The sequence below is a fragment of the Myotis myotis genome, unplaced genomic scaffold (assembly GCF_014108235.1).
Source record: "Myotis myotis isolate mMyoMyo1 unplaced genomic scaffold, mMyoMyo1.p scaffold_m19_p_85, whole genome shotgun sequence".
In the NCBI taxonomy this organism is placed as follows: Eukaryota; Metazoa; Chordata; class Mammalia; order Chiroptera; family Vespertilionidae; genus Myotis; species Myotis myotis.
In genome coordinates, this window is record NW_023416396.1 from 1810 (window position 1) to 12714 (window position 10905).

Consider the following 10905-nt stretch of genomic DNA (forward strand, 5'->3'; position numbering starts at 1 on the left):
CATGACACCAAGCTCAGACAACAGTCTTTTGGGCCAGTTCTCCACCAGAAACATTAACTTTGTTCCACAGATAAACGAGCCTCATAAGCAAGTGAGGTATGTGCCGGAGGATCTGGGGTCCAGGTGGGTGTGCAGATGGGGCTGCTTTAGGTCTAACTGTAATGAGACATGCACAGATATAATGGTTTAGGAAGACAATACGAGGGCCATTTAGAGAGGAGGCCTGTATTTTTGTGCTGGCCTCCCCTCCCTGCTTTCCTTCCCGCTGCCATTTCCGGCTCTGCTGCCCAAAACAGTCATCTTCTAGGCAAGTCTGCCACACACTCCTCCAAGCTGGGCATGAGCTGGTTCGTGGATCCTTCCCTTAGGAGGAGTTGTGTGTGTGTAGGCGGGGAGAGAGGGGGGCGCAGGTGATGGATGAAGGATAGCCTTTTTACAAATGGTGTTGCAGCAAATAGACATCCATAGGGGAAAAAAGAAACTCAACCTACAGTTCACACCTTATACAAAAATTAGAACAAGATGGATCATATACTTAAACGTACACTATAAACCTATATAATATTTAGAGAAATAGAAGAAAATCTTTGGGGCCTAGGGCTATGAGAAGAGTTTTTGGACTTGGGCACAAAAAGGCACCCATAAAAGGAAAAATTGATAAATTGGCTTCATCAATTAAAAAAAATGTTTGCACTGCATAGGACTCTCATAAAGGAAAGGGCAAGCTACACACTGTGACGATAAAAGAATAATAAGAGGAAGACTTATGGTGATGGAACAGTTCTGTCTTCATTGTGGTGGTAGTTACACAAATCTATATGTATGATAAAATTTTATAAGCAACACACACACACGAATGAGTGCAGATAAAACTATTGAAATCTGAATAAGCTCTGGATAGTACCAATGTGAAATATCTGCTCTGATGTTGTGCTATAGTTATATAGGACATCACTATTGGGAGAAACAGAATGAAGGGTACATGACATGGGACCTACATGGATATATTTTCTGACAACTTCCTGTTTATTATTTTTTTAATATTAAATATAAATAACAATTTAGTTTTAAAAGGAATGAATACCTACCCGCCGATTTGTGAAGACAGAATAACATTCTTTCACTAGGATTGCTTTGATCATGTCTGGATCCGTGATCGCCAACACAGGCTGCCGACCATCATAGAACCTAAATTGGGAAAAAAGAGCTGATTAAAATGAACAGGACAGCCCAGGTGGTTTGGCTCAGTGGTTGAGCGTCAACCTCTGAATCATGAGGCCACGATTCAATTCCTGGTCAGAGCACATTCCCAGGTTGTGGACTCGATACCCAGAAGGGTGTGTGCAGGAGCCTGTGTTCAATGATTCTCATCATTGATATTTCTACCTCACTCTCCGTCCGACTTTGTTCTTCTTTCTCAGGATTGCTGTGGCTATTCGGGGTCTTTTTTTTATTCCAGATGAATTTTTGGAGAGTTTGTTTTACGTCTTTGAAATATACCATTGGTATTTTAATGGGGATTGCATTGAATCTGTAGATTGCTTTGGGTAGTATGGACATTTTAATGATGTTGATTCTGCCAATCCATGAACATGGTATGTTCTTCCAGTTGTTTATGTCTTCTTCTATCTCTTTTTTCAATGTCCTGTAGTTTTCCGAGTACAGGTCTTTTACCTACTTAGTTAAGTTTATTCCTAGATATCTTAATTTTTATGGTGTAATGGTAAATGGGATTGTTTTTTTAGTTTCTCTTTCTGTGAGTTCATTATTGGTGTATAGAAAGGTCATAGATTTCTGGGTATTAATTTTGTATCCTGTTACATTGCCGAATTTGTTTATTCAAGTGGTGTTTTTGTGGGAATTTTCTATACGAGTCTTTATAATTGTGTGTTTCAAATATTTCATTATCAAGTTATCAAAAAGAAAGTTAAATTAGTAAATAGATGAAGGCCAGTAAATTATCTGAGAACAGAAAAAAAAACATACACACCCAGTTACTTTAAAATATACTTTTGAAGATATATAAAAACATAAAAAATGCATATGACATAGTATTAGATGAAAAGTGTAGACATACTGATCACAAATACAAGAAAATATGTCTGCAAATACAAAAGACTTGGAATGTAAAAAAAAAATAGAGTAGAAATATGAGTGATTTCTTTGCCCTATTTTCTAAAGTGTGTTTACTGGTTTACAATTGCTTAAAGGAAGTATTTTAACTATTAGAGAGAAGTCCTTGGTTGGTAGAATCAAGTTTAGAAATATTTAAAACAAAGGACAAAGAGAATAAAACATACAAAGGAGCGTGCACTATTCATTTAAAAATATTTTCTTTTCATTATATTTATTCTATCTGTGGGTCCTAAGTGGGCCTCGGGCCCCATGTAGGAGACCTCAGCCAGCAGCAGGGCCACTTTTAACACACACACCACACAAGCTGACTCTTTCTGGGATATTTCCCAACCTGGCCATCTCCTGGCTGGTTTACTATAAGTTGAATTACATGAGGTTTGCTATAAGTTTAGTAACACTGTCCTCTAGCATTTTATTTTTTACTATAAATCATTTCATTAACTAGAATATAATGGGAGGTTTCCCACAAGTCTTATCTATTCTTTCTTTGACACCTCAGAGGACTTTCAAACCGTTTTGTGATCCATATAAAAATGGATGAGGACCCCTGCACTTAATGCTGCCCATTTCCAAAATATCTTCTGAAGCTCAGAAGGTGTAAGGGGGTGTCAAGTACATTTAGTGTTGAAGCAGTGATATAAGTAATTGTGGTGGCACTTAGATTGGTCAGATTGATTGACTATATTTCTTGGATGATTCCCTTCTCCCCATCGTGTTTTTCAAAAACACCTGGGTGGAGAGACACAAGGTTTTGGGTAACCCTCTGCATTAATGACCTCACACCAGCCTTAGAGTTTGTTACAATACCAGGCAACATTCAGATTCCTGGGCTCCAGCCCTGACACTACAGATTCGGTGCTGCTGGGGACTAAACCCCGAGAATCTGCATGTTTAACACACTCTCCAAGCTGGTTCTTATACACACCCAAGCGCGAGAACCACTTTCTAAAGAATGAAAGTGACTCCATGCTGAGCTCACAAGTGGTCAATGTTGGGAGGGCAGTTGGAGCTGGGCCAGTGGTGACCCAGTGCTGTGTGTTCCCCCTACGTAGCCTTTCTGGACCCTGCCAGCTCAGTAGAACCTTATTGTTTCTGCGGATTTGAAGAGTATGAGAAAGTACTGAGAAGCAAAGTCTTTCCCCCTTTGCTTCTAGGACACAACACCACGTTACACCTCTCCTGCGGCTCTCACCACACCTCCAGCAGCTCCGAGTGGGAACAGCCCCTGCAACTGGCCAAGACCACTTTGCAAAATCCTACATCTCTTCAAAGTCAGTAGAATAGGGTAGGTAACGCAATACTTGTATAAACTAAACCTCTATTGAGAAGTCTTGGCTTAAACATTTTTTAAAACCCAAACTCCATATGTGTGGAGGAAGTAAAAACAAAGCCAAGCAGACATGGTTTCCCATTCTGTTTACCTAGACCCGTGGTCGGCAAACCGCGGCTCACGAGCCACATGCGGCTCTTTGGCCCCTTGAGTGTGGCCACGAAGTTTCAATCGCACTTTACGTGCAGGCCCACACGTGGTATTTTGTGGAAGAGCCACACTCAGGGGGCTGCAGGTTGCCGACCACTGACCTAGACCCACAGCCCTTTTTCAAAATGATATAACAAATCAAATTTAAAATGAAGAATTTTGGATTTTAATTAATAGTCAATCATGTGGGTAAGAGATTATGATAGACATTTATGAGGATAGTTCAGGGGTGGGCAAACTTTTTGACTCGAGGGCCACAATGGGTTCTTAAACTGGACCGGAGGGCCGGAACAAAAGCATGGATGGAGTGTTTGTGTGAACTAATATAAATTCAAAGTAAACATCATTACATAAAAGGGTACGGTCTTTTTTTCAATAGTTTTATTCATTTCAAACGGGCCTGATCCGGCCCGCGGGCCGTAGTTTGCCCACGGCTGGTTTAGAAGGATCTGCCCTGGCCAGGTGACTCAGTTGGTTGGAGTGTTGTCCTCTACAACAAAAGGTTGTGAGTTTGATTTCTGGTCAGGACATGTGCAGGAGACAACCAATCAATGTTTCTCTCTAACATCTCTCTCTCTCTCTCTCTCTCTCTCTCTCTCCCTCCCTCTTTCCCTTTCTCCTTTAAAATCAATAAAAACATAGCCTGAGGTTAGGATTTTATTAAAAGTTTGAAAGAAGAAGGGTCTGAAATAATGCATTTCATTCAATTAAAAGAGACCTAAGGGAAGAAAATTGGAGACGAGGGGAATAATGAGACAGTGGACAGAAAGTGATGCCAGGAGTCCCTAGGCCATTAAAGTCTTGAGAGTATGATAACCTGAAACTCCCCATCCTGATTCCGAATGCAGCCTGGACACCTGGTGACATCTGGGGTCCTAGAGGACAAGCCTCCAAAAGCTTTACAATAGGCTTTGAGCTGAGATTGTCCTCCACACCAGGGAGGCCCTCATCATAACAGCAAGTCTATCCAATGGGAGTTTCCCAAATACTCACCCCCACATGTTTCCATACTTTTTAAAACAGTCCATGTCAAAAGTCCCAAAACCCTGCAAGGAGAAACAAAATTAGATTATTAACCTAAATGTACTGAACTCTACTTCTAACTGGGACCAATATTACTCAAATCCCTGGAAATTAGGCTAACTGTCTTTCATGGGCAGATAGAAGGAAGCTCTTATGCAGAGGTGTTTGGGGAACAGAGAGAAAATGGAGATGTTTGAAACACAGAATTTAAAATCACTCTTGAATTTTCTCCAAGTAGTGTTGACACTCGACTTGCCCTTGTCTATGATACTAAGTAACTCCTTGTCTTTTTAACGGGTTTTTGTTGTGCATGTGTTGTCCCTAGAATTTCATAACCCCAGAATTATTACCTCCATAGACTCCAGAAGTGAAGCTGAGGGAGAGTAAGACTGACCTGCACACTCTTTGACCTCCTGGTCAAGCATCCTTTTCATTTATCTCATGAGCCCTAGCAGAATTAGGAAGTTTAAGACACCAGGGACCACTTTTAGTCTAGCAGGTTTAAACACGTCTAAGGCATCTTTGTTGAGTGGGAAGTGAGTGAGTGAGTGAATGAATGACCGAGTGACTCGCTTTCCAGTTGTCTACCTCAACACAGAAAAGATTGGTAAATGTCATCACTCCAGAAGGACAGAGCAAATTAAAACAGTTTCTCTGTGTTTTCACTTCTGTAATTAAAAAAACACATCTTCCTGTTGCTAAGTTTCAGATATTTGATATTTTAATTATGCAAAGGAAGGTCCCAGAAATGTGGGTCTTGGGGTACATCCATAAGGAGTTGGTCTGGGGAAGGTAGACAGGAAATTATTGTCTTTTCAGTAGGGAAAGTTCTTGGACTAATAAAGGCATTGAGACCTCACCTGGGAGAATGAGCATCTGAGAATCAAGCCTCTCTCTTTCAGGAAGAAAATCTGAGGCAGAGAGCAGCCTGCACAGAAGACTCTGCCCGCTGGCCTAATAAACATGAGCTCATAGCTTTCTGTCTAAGGGTCAGGCCCTGGGCGAAGCATTAGGGCTGTATTAATCACAAAGTCTCTGCCAAAATTCACATTCCATGTGTCACCTAGGACATTCCATTCAGTTAATTTTAAAAATATATATTTTTTATTTATTTCAGAGAGGAAGAGAGAGAGAGAGAAATATCAATAATAAGAATCATTGATTAGCTGCCTCCTGCACGCCCCCTACTGGGGATAGAGCTCACAACCCAGGCATGTGCCCTTGACCAGAATCAAACCTGGGACACTTCAGGCCACAGGCCAACGCCCTATCCACTGAGCCAAACCGGCCAGGGCCATTCAGTTTAATTTAATTTTAAAAAAATTTTGTCAAATCATCTTTTTTCTAGTAATTTCATATAACTCTGCTTTTGGTTTAGTTTCTTTTTTTAAAAAACCCTAACTTGGGCTGCCTAATACACTGACGTTTCAAAGCTATCCAAGAGGAGTCAAGAAAAGGCTACCTAGAGCCATGATCGGCAAACCACGGCTTGTGAGCCACATGTGGCTCTTTGACTCCTTGAGTGTGGCTCTTCCACAAAATACCACGTGTGGGCGCGCACATACAGTGCGATTGAAACTTTGTGGCCCATGCGCAGAAGTCGGTATTTTGTGGAAGAGCCACACTCAAGAGGCCAAAGAGCTGCATGTGGCTCGCGAACCGCGGTTTGCCGAGCCATAGTTTGCCGACCACTGCCAACTCCATAGGACCTTATTGATATAAGTAATTGTGGTGGCACTTCAATTGGTCAGATTGATGGACTAGGTCAGGGGTCCTCAAACTTTTTAAACAGGGGGCCAGTTTACTGTCCCTCAGACCGTTGGAGGGCCGGACAATATTTTTAAAAAAAACTATGAACAAATTCCTATGCACACTGCACAATCTTATTTTGAAGTAAAAAAACAAAACGGGAACAAATACAATATTTGTATTTGCATGTGGCCCGCGGGCCGTAGTTTGAGGACCCCTGGACCAGGTCCTAGAGCAGTGATGGCGAACCTATGACACGCGTGTCAGAGGTGACACGCAAACTCATTTTTTTTTGGTTGATTTTTCTTCGTTAAATGGCATTTAAATATATAAAATAAATATCAAAAATATAAGTCTTTGTTTTACTATGGTTGCAAATATCAAAAAATTTCTATAGGTGGCACGGCACCAGAGTTAAGTTAGGGTTTTTCAAAATGCTGACACGCCGAGCTCAAAAGGTTCGCCATCACTGTCCTAGAGCGTATCCTGTGAGCAGGAAAGTCTGACTCTAGCACATCCGACTTCATGGGGCACTCCCAGGCGTCCCTCATGTTTCTCTCCTAATCCTAAGTGTGATTCTGTCTTCCTGGGAACCTGCACCTCGCAGAAAGAAAATGCTCCTCACGATGCTCACAAATAGGGACAAGGTGTGAGCTGGATCAGCTGAGAGCTCTGCTGCCCCAATGAGCCAACCCCTGAGGCTCCTGACAGCTGACACTGAGCCTGGGGTAAACCTGGCCTGCGCAGGGCAGGGCCTATGGTGCCTTTTCTGGAAAGTGTGAAACCTCAGAACTTCCTCCTCAGCAAGGCCGTGCGATTTGGAACCATAAGAAGCAAAAGAAGAAGGCCAAACAGCACTCACCTTGCGGTAGGCCAGGGCAGTGCCCACAAAAGGTAGGGGTTTCGGCCCAGGAATTCCCAGTTTCTTAAAAAGTCCATGTGTATAGGTCCCATATCTATTAAATGAAAGAGAAAGCCCGGTTACAGATTATGGATCAGGTCCTGGGGCTGGCCAGTCACTGACTCAGAACTGCAACAGCCATAGGGAGTGAACATGTCGGTGATAAGTAGTAACAACAACTCCCACAGCAATAATTACCATGGCAAATCAATTAAACCCACTTCTGCTTCTGAACTTTCAACATGTTACATAAACTCTCAAGGGAGGCCAAGCAATTGAGTGAATGGGTCAGCAACATTGATCCCACCTTGTGATCTGGCCTAGTGTCTAAACTCACATAGTTCCATATCAAGGCAGAAGGTGGGCTAAATTAACTTTTCTTTCCAGCTTCCTCTTTTTGGTAAAGAAATGCTGCTTTTGGTGCAAATAAAGGGGCTAACAGGAAAGCCAATCATTTTTATTGCACTTACATTGTGTTGCCAACAGAGGGCATTGTCTACAGCTACTCACTCACGGTGCAGCTGCTGTACCAGTGTCTTCTAAGATGGCTATGTTGTTTAGTCAGTGGTGCCAGTGTCTCGTGACAGACCCAGACCACACAGTATGACTTTGATGGTGTCCCTATCCCCAGGCTTCAAGCACATGAGATGCCTGCACTGTTGCCCTCTTATTGACCTCCTGTGAGACCAGGACCAGGAGTATCTGGTAGAAATATTCTCCCAACCCATCCAGACTGCTACCTGGATGCCTCTCTTGTCACACTGGCTCACAGTCTCGCTTACTCACCTGCACTGTGACATTAAGATAACTGGCTGGGCAGGTATATTTAAAAACATATGTACAATCTATGTCATAGAAGTATATATTTGTACAATGGACTCATATTCCTGATATTATTCTGGAAGTATGAGGTTAATTACACACTTTTGCAGCCAAAAATTCTGAACCAACAGCGCTTTTTTTATCCTTCAGAGAGAACATGCTAGAAAGAGTGTTATCTCACTAAAAAAATCTAGGATTACCTGGAATGAAATTAAACACTACCAATCAATTTTAAAATGTCATCAGACAGTATATATGCTGCCACAATAAACTATTTATAAAATTTCTTTCATAGAATTGAAACAAAGTATATATTTTCTCTATTCATGTCGTCATGTTTTCCTACTTTTAATGAAAGTGAAATTGAGATAGAGATCAAATGGGACTTGGAGGGAGCCTTCCCTACCCATATCTACAAAATGACTCCTCCCCGAACCTGTTTCATGATGCCAGGAATCTCACGCTTGAAAGGATGCTAGATGGTTTGAGTCATCCTGCTGTACTGTAACTTAATGGAAAAATATTTAAATCCAAATTGGCTTTTGAGCTCATGCCTGTGTAGGCAGTTAGCAGATTTCATATTGGGGGTAAAGTAAATCTCTATGATGCCAACCCTCCCCAAAGACTAGGAGAAAAAGGTGAAAGAAAAGAATACAATTTCAAGATTTCTGCTTAGTTTCTTCTGCTCTAATGTTTTCTCACTTAGGGGTAACAGTTCTGCCTTTTACGGAGTGTGGGAACTAATTCTTAGGAGGAGAGTGTCAGGGGAGACAGAATAGAGGAAAGAGCGAGTGTGAAGAGAAGGTGGGACAGTCTCCAGGCCTCCCGCCCTGCCCCCCTCCCCCGAAGTCTGGGGTGCATCCTCGTACATGGTTCCAATTATGCCAGGCAGTGGGAGGGAGGAAGCAGGAACAAGCCTAGTGACACAAGGGCCATTCCTTGTACACATCTCTAGCAGCAGACACCAAACTGGAAAGTGAAGATAATGAGACAAAACCCCAGGCCCTCCTGCCTGCAGGACCCCTGGAGCTACGAAAGGGGCAAGGACCCCACTGCACAAAAGTGAGCTGATTTTGATCTGCCTCTGCTGAATTCTGGTTGATTAGCCTTGGCCTCCCCAAACTGTCAGTCAATCAGAAAATCACCCCCAGGAGCAAGTAATGTCAGCAAACCCTCCAGACTACAGAAGCTGGGAGTTGGGTGAACATGAGATGTCTCTCCTTCAGTAGATCAGGGTAAGATCAGTAATACCTCCTTTGGTGTGTGTGCACCCAACACTTAAGCAATTACCCCTCTGTTAACTATTGGGTCTCCAAAATAGATAAGAGGAAGGGAGGCCCGATGAGCTCCCCAAGTCCAAGATTACAGAGGCCATGAGCCTGGACAGTAACTCACAGATAGAGGAGCACCAGGCTGGTAGCCAGGAGAACCCAGGTTCCTGTGGAAAAGCTTGGGATCAGGTCCATGGCCACTTTCCTTCCAAGATTTTCTCCTCTGAGTTTTTCTTGTGTTGGTGTGTGCTCTTCTTAGCAGGTCTGTGTGTTGAGAGTTTCCCTTCCCAATTCATGGATAGTCTGTGAGACTGGATGTTTATATACTGGGAGAGGGGGTGGGGCTTGAGCTTCAGCCAAAAGGGCCATCTGTGCACGAACTGGTATGACCTCTCCAACTTGACAGTTGGCAAAGCATCATGGACACTCCCACTTTTATCTCCCTTGAGTTCATATTCTATGGGAAATCAATAAACAACTCCATTTTATCGGTAAGCCCAAAGGTTACAGCAACTCAAGTAGAGCCACTGGCATTGTATCTTTCAACTGCCCTTGACTCCATGGCTGCTTGCACTAAAAAAATACTTGAAATCCTTTAAACCAGCTAGGTCTACAGATCTTTACCCATGAAGTTTCCTTTTCTAAGAAATGTCTCTGTGCACCTAGAAGGCTCCTACTCATCCTTCAAAATTCAGCTCAGACAGAACCCCTTCTATTGGAGTCTTTCCTAACCAACTTCCCTGAATAGATACAACCTCTTCCTCCTCTGGGCAACTTCTATTTTTGCAGAAAATTTTATTATTGTCCTTGTAACATACCCCACCATTTTTTTAACATTGTTTCTGACACAAGCCAGTTTTGCTAAGTGGTTAGAGCCGTGGTCTGCAAACTGCAGCTCTCGGGCAAACTGCGGCTCTCAAGCCACATACGGCTCTTTTGCTCCTTGAGTGTGGCTCTTCCTTAAGCCTTAGGAGTACCCTTATTAAGTTAATAACAATGTACCTGCCTATATAGTTTAAGTTTAAAAAATTTGGCTCTCAAAAGAAATTTCAATCGTTGTACTGTTGATATTTGGCTTTTTTGACTAATGAGTTTGCCGACCACTGGGTTAGAGCATCAGCCCGCAGAATAACGGTCTTGGTTAATTCTGGGTTGGATTCTGGTCAAGGGCACGTACCTCAGTTTGCAGGCTTGATCCCTGGCCCCAATTGGGGGGTGTGCGGGAGACAACCAATGGATGTGTCTCTCTCACATTGATGTTTCTCTATCTGTGTCTCTCCCCCTCCCTTCCATTCTCCCTAAAAACAAATGGGAAAAATATCCTCTGGTGAGGATTAACAACAAGACAAACAAACAAACAAAAAACTCATTGTTTCTGTAAATTATGACTTATAAATTGACATGTAGCTACATAAACAGCCTGTTTGCTTAAAGGAGTCTAGGAGGAAAGGAAGCCTTGAGGCATTTCCATTTCAGATTTGCTCACTTTGGACCCTAAAATCAGGATAACAAAAACCAGACCA

The 10905-nt window shown here is 42.5% G+C and overlaps 1 protein-coding gene across 1 annotated transcript; it reads right to left on the reverse strand.

Annotated features, from left to right (window-relative positions):
- Positions 1 to 1054: 1054 nt before the first annotated feature.
- On the reverse strand, positions 1055 to 9807 carry LOC118662414 (cytochrome P450 3A12-like). Its single transcript, XM_036320922.1, has 4 exons — positions 9507 to 9807; positions 7251 to 7344; positions 4610 to 4662; positions 1055 to 1188 (listed from the first exon to the last, which is right to left on the reverse strand). The coding sequence occupies exons 1-4, from the start codon at positions 9575 to 9577 to the stop codon at positions 1068 to 1070; spliced, it is 339 nt and encodes a 112-aa protein (XP_036176815.1). The 5' UTR covers positions 9578 to 9807; the 3' UTR covers positions 1055 to 1067.
- Positions 9808 to 10905: the final 1098 nt, after the last annotated feature.